At 33.0% G+C, this 26,950-nt stretch overlaps 1 protein-coding gene and 1 long non-coding RNA gene across 5 annotated transcripts; one reads left to right on the plus strand and one right to left on the minus strand.

Annotated features, from left to right (window-relative positions):
- Positions 1-5,973: 5,973 nt before the first annotated feature.
- Positions 5,974-12,115, minus strand: LOC113710948 (adenylate kinase 2, chloroplastic-like). Of its 2 annotated transcripts, XM_027234035.2 has the most exons (8): positions 11,812-12,113; positions 11,638-11,722; positions 11,382-11,483; positions 10,332-10,460; positions 10,122-10,256; positions 9,468-9,614; positions 9,241-9,315; positions 5,974-6,439 (listed from the first exon to the last, which is right to left on the minus strand). In XM_027234035.2, exons 3-8 carry the CDS (start codon positions 11,439-11,441, stop codon positions 6,335-6,337), a joined length of 651 nt encoding a protein of 216 aa, XP_027089836.1. In that variant the 5' UTR covers positions 11,442-11,483; positions 11,638-11,722; positions 11,812-12,113; the 3' UTR covers positions 5,974-6,334. The 2 variants fall into 2 exon arrangements, with proteins under 2 accessions (XP_027089836.1, XP_027089835.1); XM_027234034.2 differs by having other exon boundaries at positions 11,638-12,115.
- A 581-nt stretch (positions 12,116-12,696) lies between these two features.
- Positions 12,697-15,511, plus strand: LOC140015362 (uncharacterized). Of its 3 annotated transcripts, XR_011821989.1 has the most exons (4): positions 12,703-13,218; positions 14,202-14,454; positions 14,540-14,702; positions 14,859-15,511. It is a non-coding gene; the product is annotated as an uncharacterized lncRNA (long non-coding RNA). The 3 variants fall into 3 exon arrangements; XR_011821990.1 differs by having other exon boundaries at positions 12,697-13,218; positions 14,183-14,702; XR_011821988.1 differs by having other exon boundaries at positions 12,702-13,218; positions 14,202-14,702.
- Positions 15,512-26,950: the final 11,439 nt, after the last annotated feature.

A 26,950-nucleotide genomic window follows, 5' to 3' on the forward strand; every position in this document is an offset into this window, starting at 1 on the left:
TCTCTTGCTGATTTTCAAAGTTTGGTCGGGTCTAGTTCAGGAGCAGATTCTGCAAGCGTCATTCAAATGGAAAGCCATAGAGGACTGTACTAACTTTGAATGGAAGCTTCGTTTAATCAACAACCACAGTGCGGTCTCTTTCTCGAGAAATTATATAGGGCAAATTACACTTTAACCGCTATGGTTTATTGTTTTCTAACATAACCCCCGTATAGTTTCAAAAGTTATATATAACTCCCTCATAATTTGGATTAAAGCGTCAAAGTGACGGAATTTACAATCCACAACGGAGTTAGCTAAAATGTCAAAAATACTCCTATATAAGGTTAAAAGTTATTTATTAATCACAGGGGTTTATGTATATTTATTGAAAATCATAAAGGTGTTATATCGTAAAAACTAAATCATAAGAGGATTATATAATAAAATATAAAACCATACGGGATTAGAATGTCATGTATATTATATTTATATATTTTGATCATTTCAGCCATTTTAGTTTTCAAACAAGGGTAATTTCGATATTTTCATAGGTTCCGTTACGGATGATAATTTCCATTATTTTAACACTTTAATCCAAACTATGAAAGAGTTATATATATATTTTAAAACTATAGAGAGGGTTTTGTGAAAATTAGCTATACCATAAGGGGGTAAAGTGTAATTTATCCAATTAGATATTAACCTGGCGTCATTTTGCCTAATGAGATATGACTTTGTTAGCATACCTCAGCCTTACATGTAAGGTACCAACTTGCTCTACAATTGGCTTATGATATAACCATGAACATGAAGTTGCTGATGGGAGGAATCTAATTATCAAAAATACAAAGACGAAAAGATGAGAAAAGGAAATGGGAGTTGGCGTTGAACCTGGCGTTGAACTCAGGACCAGGTACTCATTCACTTTCTTCTTCTGCAACAATGAAGACAAAGTCAACATTGTTAAAGCAGTATTTGTCTTAGAGTAAGATTGGGGAAATGATTGTCTAGAGATGAAGTCAACTTCTCATTGCAATTTCAAGGATGTATGTTTACTAAGTCAACTCGCGACTACCAATAGAAACAAATACTTGTCATGCTTTCCATATTGTTCCGTATTTTTCAATTTTGAATGTTCCAAAATATTTGTCATGTTGAAAACGTTAAAACACTTTTTAGTAGCTTTTTTCAATATAGTCATTTCCTTTAATCATATATATGTTACCGTTCAAATTCAATTGAATTTGTGAAGGTAAGATGAAAAAAAGAAATATAAACATTACAATCAAACCATTATTTTCAAAAGATTTGATTCCCGAAATATGACAAAATAATTAGGACGAATGGAGTATTACATTTACCTGGTTGTGTACAAAAGATTGAGAAGAGTCCATCACCTGTTGCTGTAACTTTTCAACCGCCACATCAATTCTATCACTATTTGAAGCCAAATAAAAAGAGGGAAATGGTAAGAATATTCAAGAAAAAGAAAGTGTCAACCAACGTAACATAGATGATGAATTTTTATGCCAGCCCACGTATACAAAAAGTTGTGTAAAGTGGCTGAAGGGTGGTGAATACCAATGTTTTTAAACTCGGACCGGTCAGTAAACCGGAGAGGTGGCCGGTTCGCGGTCCGACCGGTCCAACCGGCCGGTTCAAAGGTTCACTGTTTTTGTTTTTTTTTTTGTTTTTTTTTTTTTTTTAGTGTTAAGTACTAAGTAGGTTTCATTTTACACTTGAACTTTACCAACATAACTTAATTTAAGTTATGATAATAATAAATTTTCTAAAAGTTATACACAAAACATGGAATGATAAATATAATTAAAATATCATAATTCACCACAAGTTTTCATAAATTCATTATAAACATAAATAGATACAATCCAAATGTGCACCAATTATCACAAATAAAAACACAAAAAATAAATTAATTAAATATTGAAATTCTTTTACAACCCTTAAAAAAATTCATAAAAGAGTTCAAATTAAGACAAACTATTTGAATAGCAAACTTTTATCAGTGGCATGATAAGCAACCACACCACCTTCACAATTTCATCAACTTAAGCTGAAAAAGTTAAAATTTTATTATAAAAATATAAATCTAATTGCTCAAACTAAAAAAAATTAAAAATTTTTGAAAAACAAATATACAGTTAAACACATAAAAAATTAATTGCTACTAAACATTACTAATTAACATGTTATATTAAATTCAATGATCCTATACCATTAATTATTTTAAATTCAATTATCAATAGCTTCGATTATGTGCCAACTACCATATTTTTGACCAACCCAATGTTATTATTTGTAATTCCTACCCAATTCCTACACGGATGTGCACTACTTTTGCAAAAATTTCATCCTTAATTAATCGAATAAAAATAAAACAAAAATGAGGGAAACATATGAAAATTGAGGGGAAAAAGAAGAAAATGCAAAAAATCAACTAAAGATAATAATATAGAAAAAAACCTTGAAAAGAAAAAAATTAAACTTACTAAAATGTTGGAAAACAAGAAAAGTTGAAATTTTCAACTTGTTTACAATCTGCTAAAGATAATAACCAGATAATAATGGTGAAGACTTGAGAAAATCTTGTTGTGGATATTTGGGTTAAAAATGGTTAAGAAGAAAAAATTGAAAAAAAAAAAATAAGAGAAGAACTTGATGTTTTAATATATTTTTTAGTCAAGTAGAATTCTTAACAAACTTAAGTACAGTCTAGTGGTAAGATTGTCATATTTAAACTTGGAGACCCAGGTTCGAATTTTAGCTACACCATTCTTGATATTTTGTTGAAGAATTTAAAAAACCGCCGGTTCACGGTTCTTAACGGTTCGCACGGTTCGTCCGGTTCGTCCGGGTTTCAACGGTTCTCCATGAACTTCCGGCTTTAGCATTAGACCGGACCGGTGACATGGCCGGTTCGCGGTCCAACCGGTCGAACCGGCCGGTCCGGTCCGGTTCTGAAAACATTGGTGAATACTAATATCTGAAAGATATGAACAAAGCGGAATTTGGCGTGGCAATAGCTTTAAATTTAGAAGAATCACCAGCTTAGATATTGTCAAACATTTTGTTTCTAATTTCTGCCAATCATTTATTATTGCTTTAGGGCTGTAACTGAAGTCACAATGCTGTCCAAAACTAAAATCCCTTTATCGTAGTTAAGCTTAAGTATTAGATTAAATGGTTCCACAGACAACCGGACAGGTAAACCAATTATTTATCAATCGGCTCCAGAGATACTATCAACATTTGACATGGATACCTTCCATTGACTGGGTAATCAATAACATACAACAATTAGGCCTTTCATCTATTGATTAACGATGAAGACCCCCAGATTTTAGATTGAAATTCTCTCCTCTCTCTCTCTTTCTCTCTCCACTTATTAAATCCTACCCTCTTCTACTAGAAAAAAATTTAAAAAAAAAATTTAAACCCTTTATTTACTGTTTGCAGGTGGTTGTCTAAATGAAAGTGATTTTGAACTATAACTTAGCTTAGGTAAGATATGAAAGAACCGGTTACTGATGCATCAAGTTAGATGCAATAAAAATGAAGGATTTGGCTAACAGGTACTTCGGTTAAAATAGGTTCAAGTGTTAATTTTGTCGGAAAGATTGAAATTAATTTTTAAGGTTTCAATTGTTAATTTTTTTGATAAGAGTGAAATTAAATTTTGAAAAGTTTCTTAAAGCAATGAAGTAATAAATATGAATTTGTGCATTTACATGGTAATTTATATGTAATTCAGGTGTTTCAATGAGTGTTTGGAGGCACTTACTGCAAAAAAAAAAAAAAAAAAAAATCTTGAAATGAAATCCAACTTTGCTTTAACTATATATATTTTGCCAAGACAAAAAACTTACGTTGGCATGGTCTATGCATAGTTGTCAAAATCGCGATCCGGATCGTATTCAGAGTCACAAATCATATTAATCTATGTAGGATCGTAGCAGGATCGTGTAGGATCGTAGGATCGTACGATCCTACAATTTTTTGTAAATTTGTGAAATACGAAACTCCATTTTGCAAGTAAATGAAAATATTTGTGGTATATTTGTAATTTATCAAAGAATTGCAGCCTTTAATTGCAATTAGGAGCTTTTGGATCTTACGATCCTACTATCCGATTCTATCCGATTCTGTGAAACTAAAATCGATCATACGTAGGATCCCGATTTTATAAACCTTGGGTCTACGGCTCCACCTGTAAACTGAGTGGTGCAAACTTTATCACATCATCAGTACAAATTAAATATCTAGAAACTAGAACTGTGCCCAACTCAAAGCATAGTTATTAAACCTAACAAAGCAACTACATCACTGGATCAAAATTGCGGATGACAAGTTGCACCAGTGAGTCACTAAAATAATATTTATAAATACAAAAAGTAATTTTAATATATGTAGAATATAAATGAAGTACTTTTAGAAACTAATTATTGTATTTAAAAACATATATAATTAATATATAAATCACCATCGGACCACATTTAAATGATGATCCAATGGTCAAATTTTGTCAAAAGCATACAGATACTTTGTCTCAAAAAAAAGACCCACAATTAAAAAAGAAAGTTCAATGGAAAATTCGAACGGATTTTCAATTGAACCAACAAGTTTAACGGATTTGACTGGTTAACTCCTTATCTAGTCCAGTTAAAGGTCTAACCCTACCTGGTGGACTATTCACTGGATAGAATGGTTCAACCGCTAAAATTCACAACTAAAACCAAAAGGTTTAGACTTCCAATTCATCAGTAAACCATTAACTCTACTAAAGAGTATAGTTTAATTATACGAGAAAACTCTCTGCATGCCTGCCATTAACATTCCGACGAGTATTTAGGTAGAAAATGATTCCGGCGAACAAATCCAAGGCCGACGGTGCCATAATGTCCGCAAGAGCATTTATCCTAGCCCTCTTCTGTTGCCTTCTATCACAAAGAAACTTTTGAAGAGCACCAAGAAAGCAGCGTGGAAAATCTTGGATTCATGAAAAATCTTGGCTCTTTTTTGTAAAAACGAAAATTCAGGTTTGTAGATCTTAAGGTATTGTAGTAAAAGTTTTGTTTCTTTTCAAATTAATAATAATAATAATTAACTTTTTTGGTTTTCTCTTTTTGCCTTTTCCATTTCTGGAAGAAGAAGACGAGAAGAGACGGAAAGCTGGGAAAATCTTCGTTGCAATGTCCCGGGTCCGGGATTGTTCCCCCGCCCCCCCACCCCCCGGGCGGCCTCCCTCTCCCCCTAGAGATTATTGACAATTAGCTTTTAGCTTTGTATTCTCCCTATATAAATGCAAGACAAACTTGATTTGTTCCCATATATATGATTTTCCAAGAATTAATTCCAATATCACCTTCAGCAAGAAAATAACGTAATATAAGGGTGAGACAAAGTTTACCCAGTGAAGTAGAGAGCAGAATTGTCGGATATGGATGCTTAGTCCATGCTAATGATGTAGCCAATTTTGAGCCACTTAGTCTACAAACTGACGGTGACATCGAATATCAAGTCTATCCAAGTATTTGTCTTTCAACAAACAAGTAGTAAATTTACACCGGTCTCGACTTGAGTAAATCTGATTTTCAAAGATTTGATAATCTATATTATACCACACTATATGATAAAATAATGTGACACAATTTAAACCATTGAGCCTTTAGAGATCAGACTATCCAAGTGTGACCTCTTACACCACTCAAAATAGATACCCGAGGTATTACAATTTGCATAGGTGCACAACGACCGGGTCAACTGCATTCGAACATCATTTGCAAGCGTTGGCCGTCATTACAAAACATCAAGACCTCACACAAGAAAACGACCATTTATACCAACAGTGCTTATGAAGTAAATGCAATAGAAAAACATGTAACTGCTATTGTCCTTGGTCAAAGCAAACTTGGATTTCATAATACTGAAGGCTACCAAAATAATATGATGTGACCATTAGATGCCAAAGAATACTGCGACGGCAAATTAGTTATAGTCATTAACAATTCCATGACCGGAAATCTGACAATTCAACAGCAAAAGTTATTCTTCAGAAGATAATACAACAATTTGCAGAGTGTTGATGGCTGGGGGAAGAAAACACAAAAACGCAAAAGTAACAGTAGCAGATAAATTTGGACAATGGACACTGCAATAGTACATACAACTTTGGTTGTCGCATGTATATTTGCACTAGTATACAAGGGAAGAATCCATCAAGCTATCAGCCATTAATCTTGTAAGTACTTGTCATAAAAATTTCCTGCTTTCTCACCTAGCAAAATCCTAATCTTTCTTCTGTATGATTTCAATCATTTCCGGACTTACTGTTCTAAGCTATTGCAGATCCTATCTTTTCTGCCCTTTGCTCCAGCAGCTTTGTTAATGCAGAATCTATCTGCGCAAATACAGCCTCCTTGGAAACACTTCCATCCACCTACCACCAAATCCCAGCCAAGAAGATTCTCCAATTAAACTTAAAGCAACATCAGTAACTATAACGAACAAAAGACAAACAGCGGGAGAGGATAAACAAAGAATTTACGCTAATTGATCTGCTGAAAAGTTCTTTTTATTTGTATGAATAAAAAGTAGACTATCAGAAATGAAGAATTATGCATACCATGTGGACGTGAGAGGAAATGAAGGAATAGTTGGAAAGGCACGAGAAAGAGATGATTACAAGAGTTACTGAGCTAAAAGAAAATCTTTTGGTTGTGCTATAAATCAGGAATGGCCAGTTCTTTTTTCAATTTACATGTTCCACCAACTACCCCTCTTACAACAGATAGGACATGGAACCTTTCTGGCTGTTTACTAAACCAGGTTTAAGTTGTAAAAGGCCTCTTCTATTTCCATTATATCTTCCCCCACAAGCCATTCTTGCAACAAATAGCGCATGGAATTCATTTTTCTTGCAATGCTGCACAGGTTGCCCATCATGTTAGATCTGGCCTCATAATTATTGCAAGATTTTCAGGCAACAAAATTGTCAATAAATAAAAGGTCAGCTTAAGCTTCCATTATAATTAAAAACAAATAGCAAAATCACACTATGAACAAGGCATTGCATAACTTTTATCTGCCATGGGAAGCCCACATAGGATAAAATGGTACAGTTCATTACATGCTAAAATGGTCATTCAGCATTTGAGTTAAAATGTTAATACCAAGAGTTCAACAAGCGTTTAATATCCACTGATGGAACAACTCAACAAATTTGGTTCATCATGCAAAATATTTATAACTGCACTAAAACAGAATTTGACTCATTAGAAGCATAACTCAGAGTTAGAATCAATGCATTGCAGATTCTCTTAAGCTCACTACTGCAACATCAGAAGAGGACCTCAAGGATTAACTGGTATACTCTCACATATAAATAGTCTGTTCTTTTACTGCGTTAAATTTAGATAAGTTTCATCCAGTATGAAATTTGGTAACTTCTCATTTAGTTACACTTTTACACCATTTATCTTCTATTCCTCCAATCCTAGACAATTAGGGTTGAATATGCATATATACTATATAGCCAGTTCAAATAAACTAGCACATGTCAGGTTAAGTAAACCCTTACTTGACAATGAAAAAGTTATATAGGGGATGCATATAAAACATGTTAAAGATGATAACAAAATCAATTATTGTCAGTTTAATAAATCTTCAAAAACACCAAAAATCTCGTACTAGAATAAGTCCTCTACTCTTTTTACCCCACCTCAGAAATTTTGTAGTGGATTCTAAGTATATTTGGTTTGTACCAGCAGAACCCCAGACCACCTTGATGTTGCAAAAACTCCAAGCATTATTTTCTACCCAATAAAGAGCATCTTAGAGATATCCACTAACCTTATACATCCTATACCAATAGCTAAGGTGTAACTAAGATAAAGACGTTTTTTAATCTTCAGTAATAATTAGTTGCTCACTGAGGTTAGTGGTCTTTCCTGAAGCAAATAAAATTTCATAGGACCACCTACACTAGCTAATTGAGATTGCAGGTTTGCCCTTGAAGCAAATAAAAATTCACAGGACTACCTCAACTTCAACATTACTTAAACAAAAGAATATTAGTATGGTTAGCATGTCAATGCACAAGGGTTTTTGACATTCCATGAAAAAGATTCTAGCAGCTTGTTGAACAATGCTCCAAGGGAATATTAAGTCGTGTCTATCCTCACAATCAAAAAGAATCTTTTCTAAAATAGCTACATAACAAGAATTTAGGTACAAAGATGGAGGTTTGACACATAAGACCTCATTAATTCAAACCCTATCACTCCTAATTGGTAAAGAGGGGATAATGTCCTTATCAGAGGAGACCTATCAATTTTCATTCCGAAAGTACCAACAAGTAAATCGTCTTTCTTTTCTTCTTGTACATAATCTTTCCTCTTGACTTTCTATTGATGCGTTTGACTAAGCTAGAATAAGCTATTAAACAATTTTTGGTTTTGTATTCAGCAACCATAACCAAAAAGGAAAAAGATTCTTCAAATGCTACTCATATTTTTGCTTCTTAGAGCAGTTACGTACTTCTTAATTGGATTTATGCATCTTATTTTGTTTTGTTATCAACAATGTCCATGGAAGTAGGAGATAAGAATTTCAAAATAGGCAAATACAGTCCAGCCCCTTTTTTATCCTAAAGAGGAACGGTCTAGTTTATTGAGTTGGAGAGGGAAAGAAAAGAATTCTTGCTGGCTTTCTCACTAGACTCTGATAGCAAAATAGATAGTTATTACCTGTTCATATCTATGGCAGCAAGTGCATTTAACTTTTTTCTAGTAACCACAATAAGTGCTTGGAATTCTGTCTAGTGCCTTAGTTCAACTTTGAAGTCGTAAATGTACTAATAATGGCAAATTTATGCAAACTAGTATGATGAAGACAATTTTTGCTATGACGTGCTTATCATTTATCTAATTCAATTTTCTCCGGGTAGCCTTCATAAGAACCAACATTTCATGAAAATTAAGGCTTTAACTATGACCCAAAAAATAAAAATCAAAGGATACAAAACTTAGAAAAAAAATACCTCCAGCACAAAAATACAAAGAAAACCGAGGATATTTGCAAAAATCATGTAATCCTATGAAAATCCACATGTATTACATGCGTTTTGTATGATATTTTCAGGTACAGATTGGTAAGTTTTCAGCATCAAATATCCACCCAAAGTTTGAGGGACATTCACAAGATATGCAGCACAACAAACAGAAGGTAAACGTCATGTACCTTGATGATAGTATCTTCAAACATCGCAAGCACTGATGCCACATTCTGATGATGAGTGTGCAATCGGAGTTTAACCTACCAAGAAAGATATGTTGTGACAATGAATAAGGTAATGATTTGCATAAACAAGTTCATCAAATAACTATCAACCAGGTTACATAGAAGATTATACAATCAAGATTATTCCTTTTTTCAACAAGAGACTGGTGAGAGTGATCTTAACATGCCTTTTCTTCTGTGTCATCAAATCGTTGAGTAAGCCTTGCAGCAATTTCTTCTGTCTCTGGGGGAGAATACTTTAAATGGTATATCTTACCAGTAACTGGATCTAACCTCCGGCCAACAACCCTCTCAACTAGGATCTCCTCAGGGACCTGTTAACAACACAATTTGCCATGCCCACATCAACTATTTGTCTTCCTTATGAAATATGGTTGGACCGAAGCAAGGACAAGAAAAACTGCTAGAATGCACGTATCTGATGTTTTAGATACTAGCCCACCCACCAGACACACAAAAGCAGTAGGTGCAGACAAACCGAAAAGCCAAGACAACTGTGCCTATGTAAACAAGTATTCTTTCAGTACCCAGCCAATCCTCGACCTCCAGTGCTGGCCATATATACTTGTTCCCTGTAAAATTTCTGCCTCGTGTGCATAATTTGAGCCCAAAAAAAAAGACAGCATAAATGTAATTTATGGTTTTCTGCCATGAAACTCCTTGTAGAAGAGGAGACAATTTTGAAATCCACATTAATTATTGAGATCCAATTGTCTGACTTCATACTGGCCCTAGGATGATATTCATGATCACATACTATCTTCTAAATGAAAATGAGATTAACTGCTCATTAAGTATTAGAGGAAACTGTGAAACCTCACTTCAAGGAGAATGAAGAGCTCTGGGTGGAAACCATATCCTTGAAGTTTAGTTGCTTGTGATAAGCTCCGAGGATATCCATCCAAAAGCCAACCTTTATCTTGAGAATCAGGTTGCATCAACCGCTCTTTAACCATCTGAAATGAATGAAAGTCCAGGATTTGATCTCCCAAAACAACAAAAGAAATTGCATGTTCTACAAGAAAACATACCATGACAACTATTTCATCTGGGACCAACTGTCCTATATCCATGTATTCCTTTGCTCGCTTTCCATTGTCACTTCCAGAAGAAATTTCAGCCCTCAACAGATCTCCAGCTGCAACGTGCACCAAATCATACTGCACAAATGAGGATGACTTCGTTCAATCTGTTTTTGTTCACGCGGTAATCTAAAATGAGATGAGTTTAAAATTGTGTGGTTCACAAAGAAATGACAGAACAGTGAAGTCGATGCCCAAAAAGAATTTAAAAGGCAGAAAACCAATAACATAAAGGCTGATTAACGCAATTTATCAGAACCATATTGATGTCATAATACAGTGATTTTTTCCTTCACAAGTTGTTCTAATTTCATGTTCCTTGTCAGACATTTTTTTGACTGACATTAATCGCTGCCTCCGAAATTCATGCAACATCAAATTACAGATTTTTTTCAAATTTACAGTTTACTATTCCAAAAGAATAGCCATCTTGAATGGCATTTACACATCATTTAGCAAGTTTTCATCATTCTCCTAACATCATTGTTTGTTTTTAGGCCAAACCAAACACCAAAAACAATATTCTGTAATTCATGATTGCGGTTTTCTAATCAGTTTACTTTCAGAACATAAGCAAAATTTGCAGAAGAGTAAAACTGCCATGAGATTAAAAATAGAAATACAGTCAAGCATGGTGACAGATTTGAGCACATTCCACAAAAGGGCTATTTTTATTACTATACATGAGTAAAATAGTCCATAGGAATCCATTAACAGATGTATCATATTATCAATAACAATTCCCTTAGTCAATCCTATTTATAAATCATAACAAAGATGATTACGTTACCATTATTATTCCAATTTAATTTTGAACCTCATTGTCACTTGAAATACTTAAATCTAATAAACACAAAAATAATTTCCAACTATTCTTCCTTCTTCTTAAACATCAACCACAAGAAAAAGTTCAATTATATCAACGATAAACCCTAATAAAATCCCAAAAAGTTTTACAACGCATAAAAATTCAATTGCTAACTGAAAAAAAAAATTTACCTTTTTTTTAATGAGCTCACATTGTGTTCCTTTACCAGAAGCCGGAGCTCCGGAAATCATTATCTTCAACGGCTCCGATTTGTTCGCCGCCGCCGCCACAACCTTTAAAAAAAATTTATCAATTTGCAGATAATATAATAAAAGAACTTGAAAAGTGCAAAAAAAAAAAAAGAAATAAGAAAAGCAACAGCATAAACAAAACAAAACAAAAAGAAGCTGATGAATAATTTGGAGCTGCGACGTCGTTTTCACTTACCAAGGCTTTAGGGCTTCTCGAAGACGAAGCTCGACTTGATCGGACATGGAATAAAGTTAAGGAATCATTGGAATTAATTAACGAACTGGATTTAGGAAAAGAAAGCTGATTAAGAGAAGAATTAGTAGTTAATAAGGGCTTGTTTGGCAGTGAAGGAGAATTCAAGAAGCTCACGGATGAAGAGTTGAGCGAAGCCATTGTTGTTTGGTGAGTCAGTTCTTTCCTCTCAGCTCTCTTTCTTTCTTTCTTTCTTTTTCAGCTGAGGGAAGCAGAAATAAATAAGAGTTCGTTGAAATGTTTTGTTATGTCCAAACAAAGAATCGGTGGTACGAGCCTAACGTGTCGTTTTGTATTTTTATTTAATAAATTTCTGCTGTCCAGTAATGGTTGAATTTGACTGGGAAAAAAAAAAACTGGTTGAAGGTGTAGAGAAGAAGAAGAAAGAGGCGGCAATGCAAATGTTCTCACGTGGTGCACGAGAGGAAACTAATAGTATAATGCAAGGTGATTTTTGAAATATATATGTATATATTTTGGTTCTCGACATTAGTATTAGAGTAAATCTTATGACTCACACTTTTTTTTTTTGTTACTTGTCATCATCTACATTTATACCTATTTCTAATCCTAATCTAACCTATTGTGGAGGATGACCCGACAGAGTCACGGGGAATCGATAGGTACTAAACCACCATCGGACCATGTGGGTACTGCACCCACATGGATCTTAAACAAAGCCACATTAAGTGGCAACTTTTTTATGGGAGGCAAAGGTCGAATCCTTGACCTCTCACCCCACATTAAAGGTGTGGTCAATTCCACTAAGGGTACGTTTGGTTCCCGTAGAATTGGAGGCTTAGAATTAGAATTGAAGCCCCAATTCCAATTCTTCGGTTTGGACACTATCAATGCCAGAGAATTAGAATTCAATTCGAATTCTACGGGCCATCAATTCCACAAATTCAATTCTTTGGTAGGACCTAAGAATTACAATTCCAATTCCATAATTTCACCTCCTATTCGGGTTAGTACGTGGATCCTAGGTGGATTAAATCAGTGAAACGGGTCTCTATATAATCAACAAAAACATAACTGAAAATGAAAGTCCTCTCTCTGTCTCTTGTCACAGACCAACCACCGTTTCTTTTGCAGCTCTTTCTCCTCCACATCTTCCTTCTCCGCCTCCTCCCATACTTCCTCCTCTGCCTCCACCTATACTTCCATTGCTGACGCCTTGTCTCTCCTCTTACTCATCTTCCTCCTCTGCCTTTTCCCAGCATTGAACATCTACTTTCATTTACGCATGTTAAGAGTGAAATTATAGGGTTTCTTTCTGTAAATTGGCTCAAATCCAGTGGCTATAAGTGATATGGGCTGCGCCATGCGAATTTCGTAGATAAACAAGGCTGACCATAGCCAGTACCAAGTTCACAAGGATACGGCTCAATCAGTTTGGTAACCTCTGCCGCGCCTCCATTGCTGCTGTAATCATTTTTATTCCTCTCATCCTTATTTTCTGGGCTCTCTCCTTCAGCTCTCCCGCTTTCCCCAAATTTCAGACACATTTAGGGCTTGTGAAAGGTAACTCGATCTTTGAAATTTTTTCAATTAATCATTGGTTATGGGCTTTATTACATAGCTTTTTTTTCATTGGATACATTGCAATGGTTTGTTTTGTTTTGTGAAGGTGAATTTGTCTAAATTTTTGCCAATCAATCAGCAATTTTTTTTTTTTTTTGTATTTTCTGATATTTTGCTCTAGTATTTTTGGCTTCTAGATTTATGCTGTTAATAAGGATTAAAAAAAAAAAGCACAAGTTGATCGTTTGTTTCCTTTTTCTTATTTTGGGTTTGAGTTCAATTAGTTAAATCGAGTCCAAGTTTTAGCTTGTTGGAATATATAATGTTAGTTTAAAATCATGTTGGTGATGAAGATGAAAGGGGTAATCTCGTATGTCTTCCTTAAAATGGTTTTTTGAGATCTATTAGAAGCTTTTGCATTGTGGAACCACAAATTGATACTGCATTTGGATTCTACACTGAAAGATGAGATATTTAGCTTTGTTGTGGTTCATGTCTGCTTCATATCCTGTATTTTGTGCAAGCAGTGTTCTAGTAAATTATCAATATTCTAGTAAATTATTTCTCCATCATCTAGATAAGATTAATGTCTCATATCCTATCATTTTTTAGGGATGAAATAGCACAGATAGCTCATTTAATATATTCTGTATTGCATTTTCTGCAAATTAATTTCTGGTATGTTGGAGAACTCACTTCTCCTTTCTAATTTCTTAGACTGACTTGTACCAGGAAAATAATTCTTTTCACTGTTTAAAAGTAACTCGTTACATTGTATGACGTATGAAAGTAGGCTTTGTGTTTGATTTCCTCCTCTGTTTTCAATACGGCAACATCAGAAACTTACATGAGCAGAAACCCCCGAGTTTTGCATTATCAAATTTTCAGTTATATGCATCTTCATCAGTCAAAGTTTTATGTATTTTTACACTTCTCCACTAAGTTTTGTCTGAGACCTGTGTAGCACTTGGAACTCTGTGCAGAAAGTGCAGAGAGCATTATTGCAGTCGGATGTCCATGCAAAATCTGATAAAAGTCCTGTAACAGTAGCTGTGTAGCACTTGGTGTATGATAAAATTAGCGACGAGGTATGTTATAAACGGTAATGACTTTTACAAATAATCCCAAGATTGAATTTATTACAGGGTAGTGGGGAGAGGTTTTCACCAATTAAATGAAGCAGAGTCTGGTCTACTTGAACAAGAACTTAAACTAACTGCTTGTAGAGTAACATCTGTAAGTAAGCCTTGGATATAACTACAATTTCCCTTGATTAAGCCTATTAATTCTACTTCCTTATTTTGTTAACTTTTCACACCAGGTGCAGTGTCTTGTTCTTTAAAGGAGATGAGATTATTGTATACTTGTTGTAGCAAATTAGTGACCCTGTCAAATTTCTTGGAAGGCGCTGAATATTAGATGAGAATGATATTAAGAAGCAAGAGGAAAAGCTAGAGGCAGGTGCTTCATTTCTTGTGAAAATGGTACATTTGCCCTACAGCTAAAGCAAAATGGTCGTTGTGTCCTTATTCAAGTATTATTTGTCAAAGGAAAATGGTCTTAATTTAGCATTGAGCTTATGCAGTTTTACAGTCACCCTTACCTGACATGGAAACATTGTGAACTGATGGCCTGTGTAGGTCTGCAAGGAGGAGGAAAGTGGTGGTGCCTTGGTGTTTCAATGTTGAAGCTGATGGCTTGGTTCCTTTGTTTTGTGTTTTTGAAATCCACAATTGGTTGAAGTCTTGTCTTACCTTTGAAACTAGAAAGGACTAATACAATTCAAAAGGGCTACCTTTCTCTTTGGCTTGTTTTAGGCTTTTAGCGAGAATACATTTTTCTATTTCTTTTAGCGAGAATACATTTATTAAACTTTTAGTGAGAATGCATTCTTCTAAAGAATCGTGAATTTGTTTTGCAATATTTTCTATTTATATTGTCATTGTTGGTTGTGATTTTGCCTGAATGTCTCAGCTGGTTGTTGCTCTTGGGGCTTATCGAGGTTTTGGCTGGTATTTTGCAAAAAAGGAAGTAATTTGCTTTTTTCATTATAGTATTCATGGATTATATCAATATTTGGCTGTATCAATGTTTGCTTTTTTCAGACGCCAAGAGACTACTAATGGCTAGGACTGGTGTTGCTTCCAGAGGCCAAAAGTTTCGATTGCTAACAAACCATTTCAATGTTAAAGTAGCCAGAAATGAGGGCTACTTTTCCACTACAGTGTATATAACCTCTATCTCTATGATGGTTGTTTAAGCAAGCAATTTAGCACAAGTATTCTGTTCTTGATATGCAGGTGTCGATTTATATTATCATTGTTGCAATATTCTATTTATATTGTCATTGTTGGTTGTAATTTTGCCAGAATGTCCTAGCTAGTTTCGGGGTTTTGGCTGATATATTGCCAAAAAGGAAGTAATTTGCATTTTTCATTAAAGCTTGAGTAACAATTAGCTAAATGCAAGAAAAAGTAAATTATTAAAGGTACAAATTGGTTTCTTCCTTTAAATTTTTAGTAAAAATTAGCTAAATGTAAGAAAAAAAAGAAATTATTATATAAAAAAAGAAAAATTTTATGTAAGCAAATGTTTCATGAAAACAATTCTAATTCCTAATGAATTCTTCTCTCATCCAAACAAAGAATTTGGAATTCCAAATAAATTCCGTATCAATTCTATGTATTTTCCAAATGAAAGAATTGCAAGGATTTGGATTTCCAATTCATAGAATTCAAATTCTATAGAATTTCAATTCTAATTCAATTCCAATTCTGTAGAACCAAACGTACCCTAAAGGGAGTTGGTGCTTATGGCTCATACTTGTGTAGACCCAATTTTCAAAAATTTAATAGTCCAAATTATGCCACATTATATTACTAAGTGGTGTAGCACAATTTGCGTCATTGGATCTTTAAAAATCGGGTCTACCCAAGTTTTGATCAAATCTTATATATACTGAAAACGTATACACTATCACAATTGAATAAACGACACATGAGCAAAATTTGAAATTTGAAATTTAAATTTAAATGATTTGTTATGCACGTGTGGCCTTGTTTGGATTGTGAATTTATGTAGAAAAAATTTTACGTAAACACATTTCGCAATTATCTTTTTACCTCACATATATCAAATCATTATAGTACATTTTTCTATAAAAACTCCCTGAAAATAGTAATCCAAACGTCAGTGTGTAAAAGATTAATCCTTATTATTAATGCTATTAATTTGTTGAAGTACTATAGAAACAATAGCAATAAATTGTCCAAAGAAGTTGAACAGTGTTGGTTATTAATTGGCAAAATTTGCTACAAAGCTCATCATCACTGATGTAAAGTGGGAATTAGATTCACCCTGTGGCTTAGAAGTAAGGCAGAGAGTTCATTCAGGGTAGTTGCTCTACTCTATAACTGTTAATGCTTGCATAGGCACATTTTTATTAATACAAATATAAATGACATTTTGGTTAAAAAAAACAAAAAAGCAAAGAGCAATAAATTGCAAGATATCACACCTAATTAGCATTCTTGGAATTACTCCCCACTTGGTGATCTCAATCATTTCTACTATGGTGTGCTCAACGTAACAGCAATGTTGGTGTGACTGACACACATGCTTGTGTATAAGTTTTTTTCTAATGGATATTTATTAAACATTCATTAACACCCATAAATTTTTATATTAAAATGCCCAATCACAATTATTGTACCACTGCATTTAAATAAAAAAGAAAAAGAAATTAAATGAATATCATGCATGATAGCATTAATAAAAAAAGAAAAAGAAAAACTTACCGCAAGCTTATGTAAGTGCTAGATTGGCTTCAGTTACCTTTTGAAATGTCATGCCATTGTAAATCAACAAATGTGGATTAGATGAGATCAATGACTTTGAAGGCTGAAGAATACATGTTCATCTACTATGCTCTTTGAAAAGCCTTTGGACAATTGTTGCGCGCATGTTATATAATTTACGTCAATAAATTAAAGAGGAACATTCTAAGCAAAAAATGCAAATGAAAATAGAAACAAAGGACCACGTTATTTATGCATAACTCATAATTATCTTGGAACCCGTGATTATTCCATTACTTTAAATTTAGAGAGCAAACCAAGTAAGAAATAATAGTCAAAACTCATTTTTGCTCAGCTTTCTGGCCACAAGACACATGTTTCTTCGCCTGCACATAATTTCAAGGCCAAAATGAGAACAAAATTCATTTCCCTCCTTAAAAAGAAAAACCTCCCCTTTCTCTAAATTTTCATCCATCAAACTCTTTATACATCAGACTTATTGTTTATGCAATTTGGAATTCTCATTTTGGACAACCGACTGTGGAAGCTTCTATTCAATGGAGTGTGCTTGGTCCAATGAATATCGCCTATTATGGTATTTCTTAGTGGTGGTATACAATAAAAGCCTTTATATTGGAATTCTTTTTCTATTATTTCTTTCTATCATTATCATACTCTTAAGAGCATATTGATTACACCTACAACCAAAATGGAAATCGAATGTTTCATTTTCCCATGACAATTATAGGCACATGAAGTAGGCATGTTTTTTTTTTTTTTGCCTTTCAACTATTTTGACTGATTTTAAATGTGATAGACTAAAATAGTTTTTCTAAAAATGTGAGAGACAATTTTTCCCTTTCTTGACACTGATGAGATAGACAAGTCATCGCAGCCTTCCACTAAAACAAAATTATGGATTGTAACATTTCATAAAGAAATTCTTTTGTGAAGTTTAAATGCCTCTTGCTTTTCAAGTCTAAAATGTCATTAACAAATTTTTCGAATTCTTGGTCAGTAAACGGTGAGCAGAAGTGGAGAATTGTGCAATTGTCCAAAAAAAAAAAAAATATTGATAAGAAGTGAATGTTTACACCAATTTGATGTACATAACCATATTTAGTTGAAAGAATGTCGTAGACAAGAAGTAGATATGTATTACAATTTTAGTTCGTGAGTTTTTGTTATACATAATAACATATCTGTTTGGCAACTTTCAATGGTTAGTAGGACCATTTCAACCTTTTTTGTGAGTGTTGACACTGTACATCAACCAACCTGCTTTTCATTGTGAAGATGCAATTTTGCAATACATGATGAACGCCAGCTTGAAAATTCAAGTGCTTATCTCTTCAAATATCCATTGGTATGTATAGCTGTTGGATATGGAAATTAATTGGAATTTGTTCATCAAATGTCATTGCATGCTTCCCCTACTTATTTATGGTCATTGTATAGATGTCATAATTTGGATGTCTTAGCAATCAAATCCTTAAGCACTATTTGCTGAGAAAAGCATTATATATATATATATATATATATGTGTGTGTGTGTGTGTGTGTGTTTATGACATAAATATTTATAGAAACACTGGAAAGAACCATTATTCCACTATTCAGTTAGTCCAAAATCACATTCCCAAGATAAGGACATAATTTTCAACTATAGCAACAGTAGGTTAAGATATTTCAATTTGACTGTGTCTACAAGTTGTTGAGAAATTAAATAAGGTAAAAATTAAAGGAGTAGTTGGCTCTTGGCCGCGCTTGTAAGAATATTCAATGACGCCAGAAGTGGAATTTCCACATTTCCAAAATCATACATGCAGATTGCAGAGTGTGGCACACATTAATAGACTTCAAGCAGAAAGTATGTGTATTGATTTAATGTGTATACAACTTGGAACTCGAGAAAAATATTATACAAACAAATCCCTCATCTTGTTTTTTCTTTCTTTTTTGTTTGCTTTTTTGTTTTTTGCCCACCTATTCAATCGACAAACCAAAACAAAAATTTCAGAAAACTTCCCAAGATAGGGGTGGAAAAACAATGGTGGCTGTGCTCCCATCGGGCTTATTGGACCCCTTGTCTCAATGCACAAAAGCTTCTGTAAAATTAGAAAAAGGAAATATTAAGTTTAAAAAAAATGGCCGATTGTGTTTGGATTGTAAATTATTTGAGATTTTTTACTGTAGCACTTTTTGTGATGTGATATATGTGAAATAAAAAGGTAATTAAGAAGATAAAAAAGTGTATTGAAAATTGTAACGGTGATGTAAGTAAATATATTTAGACAAATAATCTCCTATCCAAGTGCACATGTATGATATAATAATGGTTTATCAATTTATCTTAGATAGTGATGATTAGACACTAGTCTTTTAACAATCATGCTTGAGCACAATAGTTACATGTAGCTACTAAAGTCATGGTCAGTGGCGGCGCCACACTACGTTGAGAGCAGGCAATTGTCCTTGTGGACTTCATATAATTTAAAGAATAGTCTTACAACTATTAAATATTTATATTTTTATATAAATGAATCTTTCTTATACTGTTAGTATATACACTGACGGGTTAAATGAATATCACATCATCTGAATTTGAATTTAAATATCAAATTTTATATATATGATATGCATCTAAACCTGTTAATATATACACTATTAGTGTATAAAAAATTTACTCTTTTTACATTGCCTTTCTATGTTATGAGAAATTCTCATTCCCTTTAAAGATATTGCTAAACAACTAATTTTTGAAACATCTTTACTATAATACAAATATTTTAAAGCTATTAAAACACAAAATTATTTACTACTTGAATAAGAAATAAATTCATTAATTTCGCTACACAAAAAAACTCATAATAGAAAAATATCTTTAATAAAATTCTCTTTCCATAATAATGGCATCATTTTAGATATACAATATTGCCTCCACTGACCATACGTCCAGTTTCTACTGCTGGTCTTGGTGTTTAAAGGATCTCAATTCGAGATGCTTCAACTCTCCTACAGGACAGTTGAAGCCTTGTGCCTGTGCAGCAATGTCGTTTGTATTTGTCGGCCTCGATCATGGTGTAGATACTTCCATGCCATGCTATACGTAACTTTGTTGTTTTTCCCACATTTTTTTTTTTGTTTCCCTAGAATTTTCACTAACAGCAAATTTGGTATGTAATTTCATTCACTTTCAACAAGACAATTGACAAAATTGAATTCATCATTTTTTTTAAATCACGCGCGTGAAAGTGATGGGGGTTAGACATAAAATCCGACCTATTTATTAAAAAAAAAAAATTCAAAGAGTACATAATAAAGGGGATATACCCTTTAATTTTATAAACTGAAAATTTGACAAACTTTGAAATAAGCTCAACATGCTCCACATTTGTGATACCACGAAGGTGTTTGAGTTTTTCACTTGAAATCTTGTCACATTCGCATTGTTTTGCCAAATTTTGAATTCTCCATTCGCCTTAGTGAACAATCCCAAATTTCGCCAAATATTGTATTTTGCTTAATTTCTCTTTCTTGGAATTTAAAATATTTCTGTCTCTTTTACCAAGTCTTAGTGAACAGTCGCATAAAACAGAAAACTGGCTATATACCAAAAATGAGCAACTTTGTGTCCGAAGACTCCAAACCAGTACCACTTGCTTGAATTCCACTGTTTTTCGTAAACATATTTTGCAATTATTTTTTCAATTTCACATCCAAATTTATAGGCTTCAGTTATTTTTTTTGGAAAACCCCTTAAAACACCTCATGTCGCTGGCGCTAATTGCATGCTTGCATAGTATATGCTAGGACTCTAAGTATCCTACTGCAGAAAGGCCGGCTTAATGTAATAATAAGCCATGGGGTAATAATTAAGTAAAAATTTCTTTGTTTAGTCTTAATCTACTACCGAATTGGCAGCAGGTGTAGAATATTATTTCAAATGAGTGTTTGGATACCAAAATTATTCCAAATAATATTTCGCTTGCATCACAAACACATTTCCCAACTTAACTTTTTATATTCCCAATCACCTTTTTATCTCACATACATCATATCACAAAAAGTGCTACAGTAATTATTTCAAATAATACACTATCCAAACAGTACTACTAGTGTACTCTATCTAAACACATTCAATATCAGAAAATGACTCGAAGGAGGCAAATCAAGTTTGGCTAAAGGATCCAGGGCATTTGTCTAAGATTCGAATCGTCATAGTGGAGAGGTATTGCATATGACAATGTCACAAGTAGTGAGAATAAATCCTTAAGAATGGTGTTAATCACGTCTCAAAATCATTTATTCAACCCGTAATTGCTTTTTGTACTTGTCAGTAATGCGTGTAGCATTGACGGCAACAATAATATACAACCAACTATAGTGAATGTATGCAACTAGGAAATTTTCAAACACTAATGCGGTAATCAATTTGCTCTTGGCTTTGCCTGGTGCTAACTATTGAAAATACTACGCGGAGTACCACACTGGGATATGAATTCAGAGGAAAGAATGCCTTTGTAGAACCCAAAAATTCCAACAAAAAGTTATAAGAGATAAATTTCATAAAATTGATATATATGGAAAAATAATTTACTCATATAAAAATATGTATGGGAGTAGAGGAATAAATTAAGAATATAATATCAGTAATATTGTAAGAACAAATCTATCAAACTTTCACTCCTCACTCTTCTCAACAAATAACAATAATAAAACTCTCTATTTGTAAACTAGATGACTTGATAAACAAAACTTAACAATTACAATAAATTACCTAACACGATATTAGTTCCTAAATAATAAAGCTACAATAATTTGACTCCAATAAACCTATTTATTAAAAACTTGACTTGACTAAAATATTACTACTGGATAATAACATAGAAACTTTATTTTGTAAACTTAATTAATATGCTAATATTGGTTCTCTTAAATTAGGCACTGTTTAACACAATCATGAATAATAATCTTCCTTGCAAATTCTAGCAGCATCACTTTCTACTTCAACTTCAAAAACTTTTCTCGTTAAAATAATACATACTTCTAGATAGACTATTTTTGTCGTATAATTTGATGTTAATTCATTGATAACTCATCATTCTACTATTGTAATAATCACAATTTAACAACATGATTTTTCTTCAATATCTGTCTTTATAATAATTTTCGGATCAATCTTATGATCAAATTTTCATCGACTAGATACTTTAGGACCAACTTTATTGTCTAATTCAATCAAGTCCATTACTTCTTATGTAAGTGCTAGTTTTGACAGTGGAAACTATCCAAGATTAATCTCATAGTTGGACAATTCTTCAATGTTTGTAGAAAACCTCAGAATCAATTTTTCGAACCTATGGCTCTGATACTAGATGTAGAGTCCAAAATTTCATCAAAAAATTATAGGAGATAAATTTCATAAAATCAATATATATGGAGAAGCAACATATATATACATGAAAATATGTGTAAGAGAAGAGGAATAAAAATCTATCGAACTTTCACTCCTCACCGTTCTCAACTTATGACTATAATAAGATTTCTACATAGCTTAGATGACTTGGTAAATAAGTCTTGGCAATCACAATAAATTACATAACACAGTATTAGTTCTTAAATATTAAAACAACTATAATTTGACTCCAATAAAAATATTTAAAATCTGACTTGACTAAAATACTACTACTAAATAATAACATGAAAATTTTTATTTTTTAATCTTAATTTAATATGCCAACAACTCTCAATAGCAAATATCATAAGAAAGAAGAAAAGTCACGACTTTCTGAATAGATGGCTTGTGAAACATGTTACAAGTTTAGAGGTGCTTATAACTATTGCAATATGCCAATAACAATAACTAACATTAGAGGGACATAACGTACTCCCAGATATGGATGACATCACAATTGCACGAATACGCCTTTACATCACATTTTACTCTTGGTAAGATTTTCCTTCTCTCCTAAGGTTTTATGAAAGAGTCCTAGATAGATTTGCAACAACAATTGATTAAAAAATTGAATAGAAAATATTCTATCATAAGCTAAAGAATCAAATTACACTATACATATATATATACGTGTATGTATTATGTATGTGTGTGTATACATATCTAAGAGTTGTTACATTTGGATTAATATAATCACGTGTAAAGTACGTGAACTATACATGTATCAATCTTCTAGGAGAATCAAGTGGACATCTACATTAATTCCTTTAGTTATTTTCATAACACCTCTCCTTGGATGTCCACTACACAAAGAATATGGCTCGTTAAAACCTTAATAGGGAAAAAATTAGCGAAAAAATTCTAATGAAAGCAAAAGAGTTCACTATTCTTATGTATTAATTTCTTCCCCTGATTCAAACATTATTTAAGATCTTTTAACTGATGTATTCCAATAGTTTTCACCAATTTCTCAAATATTGCAATTGGTAATACCTTGGTAAATAAACGTGCCAAATTATCGCTTGATCAGATTAATTTATTGCATATCAATCTCACAATTCTTTTGCAAATCATGAGTAAAGAAAAATTTTGAAAAAACATATTTTGTCATATCTCCTTAATATATCCTTCCATTAATTGAGCTATATAAGCTACATTGTCGCCATACAATATTGTTCGAGGTTTTTCCTTCAGGGGGATAACCGACAATTCTTTTGGATATACTGGGTCACTGAATAATACAAAAGTCATGCTATCGAATGAATTGAACTAATAAACCAAAATATATAGTGATTGAATAATTAGTAATCAAAGTCCATCAGGTCTTCAAATCAATAATTGTCTTCCGAAGAAGATGATTGTGCCCTTTGTGGTTAATATCAGTTCGTAGGATAGAGTAGAAAAAAATTTCTTGCGCAAATAATCAGTGTTCATGAGCGTGGCTGCCAAGAAATGTAACGCGTTTGCTCTATTTTTCTATCTCGTTGAATTATTTTGAACACATGATTAATTAATAGTAGGTGAACTGGCGTGGTCCCAAAATACAAATAAAATTACTAGGATGATTTCCTCAGCTCTCTGAAGATGCTGTAAGAGCAAACCAAAGTTTTAACACGTCAGCTTATGCAAGAACATGAGTTCATTTGATGGATGAATTAATAAACCAAATTACAATGACTGAATCAACAAACCAACAAATATCTTTCACTTTTTTCAAACAATAGATCTGGTTGCGAGACCAAATCGGAATCAAATCTAGGTGGAAGAGGCAGGTGGGGTGTAGTGAGAGATGGGTGGGGTGGCAGCAGAAGGGAGGAAGAAGGAGGAAGGGAGTTAGGAGAAGAGAGGAAGAAAGGAAGGAAAAGAAAGAGAGAGAGGGTGGCAGGTGATTGTGAGGAAGGGGTGACGAATGAGAAGGAGGGGGAACAGAGGGAAAGGAGAGGTGGCGAAAGTGGTAGTAGGCAGCGGAGCTGGCTGCAGCAATGTTTGGCTGAGGTGGGGGCGGGGACGATGGAAGTGGAAATGATTAGAGAAGGGTGTGGTAGAAGTGGAAAATGAATGTGCTTTTGGGTATTTTGAGGTATATCATTTAATAAAATTTTGAGTGTTTTAACATGTTATTGTAATTAAAGTTTTAAAAAAAAAACTTTGTTCATTAAATATCCGTAAAAAAAACTCTTATTGAAGTTGACAAAGAATCTTGTAACTCATTTCAACTTTTACCCTTGATGCATCTTTACAAAGGAGGAACTTTGAGTATTGCTAAGGGCCCCACTTACTCATTATTACATATGCTGGGCAAATATGCTCAAATAGAGCGTGACTGCCACTAATATTTAGACGAGTCAGGAGAAAACCAGCAGATTCCCCATCTCATGAATATTTAGGCGTAAGAGATAATACATTGGCCCCAATCGTTAGTTTCAAATGATTAGATGCTTTTAAACTTGCATATTTTCCCATCAATGAGAGAAGGTTAGAAATGGAAAGCAAACAAAATTCCTTCACTCTTTGACCACTGGTGATAAAAATAAGGGTTGGTGTCAAAGACCGTCTCTTAGATTTAAAAAATATCATCAACCTCCCTTGTTAGGTTGATTGGACCGGGAGTCCCCCTTAGATGCCACGAATTGTCCAATATGCCCTCAAGTGTCAAAGAATTATTTAGCTACAAAATTGAAGGGAAAAATTCTTCTCAACAAATTAATGAAATAGCCAGTGAGGAAGAGTTGGTGCACTTTTAACACCCTATATATAGCAAAGGCTGATTTTATGCTTACAATAAGTATTTGTGGTTCTAGAAAATTTTCCTTTTTTTGTGTAGAAAGTTCTATTTTCTATTTTCTCTGTAAATCCAAGAATTAGGAAGGAGCATTTAAAGTAAAGAGAGGCCAAATTCTTCCTCTTGAGCAATCTTGTACAACTTGAAGTGAAGATGTGGTTGGCTTAACTCACCGAAGAAGAGGTTAAAAAAAGATATTTTCTTGGTAAAAAATGATAAAGCTATGTTGATGACATTCGTTGATTTGACGCTTGATTATGTCTAAAAATCTTGAACCAAGTTCCTCTAGTGTGCTGCATTAGATGGGATTTGAACCGCTGATATCAGGAGAGCTTTAAATAGGCTCTCTGTGATCATTGAACCAAAATCCAATCATTATCATTACTATATATAAAAAGTATCATATGTCTTGGTATTTTGGACTGTAACTGTAAGTATTCTTGTGATTTTAGTTTTTATTATTCAAATTATGCTCTTATTAATTAATGATTAAAGTTTCATATTATGCTCTTTTTAATTTGTTATGATGATTAAAATTCATTATATCATGTCTATTGATTTAGAAGAAAATAATAGTTGATGACAAGATAGAACGTTAAGCATTAGAGACTAAGCATGATTTGATCTTAGTTTTTTATTTGTCCAATATACCATTCTCCCTAATAATTAGACTTATTGTATTTTAATAATAACAATAATTGTAGCAGCTAGGAAAAAAATTGTAATCTTAATTAAATTTGAATAATGAAAACAATAAACAAAATATAACTCCAAACCAATGTCTACATTCTATTTTGAGTTTTTTTATTTCAATTAAAAATTATTGATTGGTTATGGCCTAATTAAATTTTTAAATCTTCAAAAATATTACTATTGATACCAAAACAATGTGCTCTTAAGACAATAGAATCTTTATCATTTGTACTTTAAGTTAGATTTTGCCCAAAAAAATAAAAAATTAAAAAAAGTCAATTATCTCTACCAATGAAATCTCAATTCTCGAAAATGGAACAGTAACATGGAAAAAATTTATATATGGTGATTCATTTAGACTCTACTGTTAACAGAAATAACATACAAAATAATACAAATATTTCAATTTCAAAGAATGTACATCACTTCATTTTTTAAAAAATGGTGCATACAACTTCATATTGAGAATTTCAAATTCAACTTACGTAACATGAAAACTAATAATGGTAAAATATGCAACCAATATTTATACAAACAATCATTTTTATTTTATTTTATTTTTTCTTTCCTACCCCTCCCCACACACTTGCCATCCCCAACTATTACACATAGGATCCGAATTCTGAACTGAAAATAACTCTAAGAACCCTACCCTAGTCATTGAGCCAACCCCAGTGATTGGCAAATAATTAACTTTTGCTTAGCATACAAATTTAGGTCATCCATAAAAGAAAAATAAAAATTGTTGACAGGTTGTCGATGTCTGTGCAATAATAAAAATAAACCTAATTGCCAATTAAAATAATCAAAACCCAATTCCAAGTACTGCAGCAAGGACTCTAAGTGTGTAATGGGTTACTTGATTCATCCTGTTCGCGAAGAGTTTGCTTGATCCGATATACCCGAATGGGATGGCTTTTTCACAAATAATTATTAATTTGTAAACAAGGCAAGTAGGGTCGTATCTTCACAGATTGAGAATATTTGTCTCTTTTGAAATCCA

Source organism: Coffea arabica, chromosome 10e, assembly GCF_036785885.1.
Source record: "Coffea arabica cultivar ET-39 chromosome 10e, Coffea Arabica ET-39 HiFi, whole genome shotgun sequence".
NCBI lineage: Eukaryota > Viridiplantae > Streptophyta > Magnoliopsida > Gentianales > Rubiaceae > Coffea > Coffea arabica.

Excerpts from the sequence above, each read along its gene's own strand:
- LOC113710948 (XM_027234034.2), bottom strand. The coding sequence starts at position 11,835 with ATGGCTTCGCTCAACTCTTCATCCGTGAGCTTCTTGAATTCTCCTTCA. Across the intron at positions 10,257-10,331 it reads CAGATGAAATAGTTGTCATG|ATGGTTAAAGAGCGGTTGAT; the intron begins GTATGTTTTCTT and ends CATTCATTTCAG. Across the intron at positions 9,316-9,467 it reads TTGATGACACAGAAGAAAAG|GTTAAACTCCGATTGCACAC; the intron begins GCATGTTAAGAT and ends CTTTCTTGGTAG.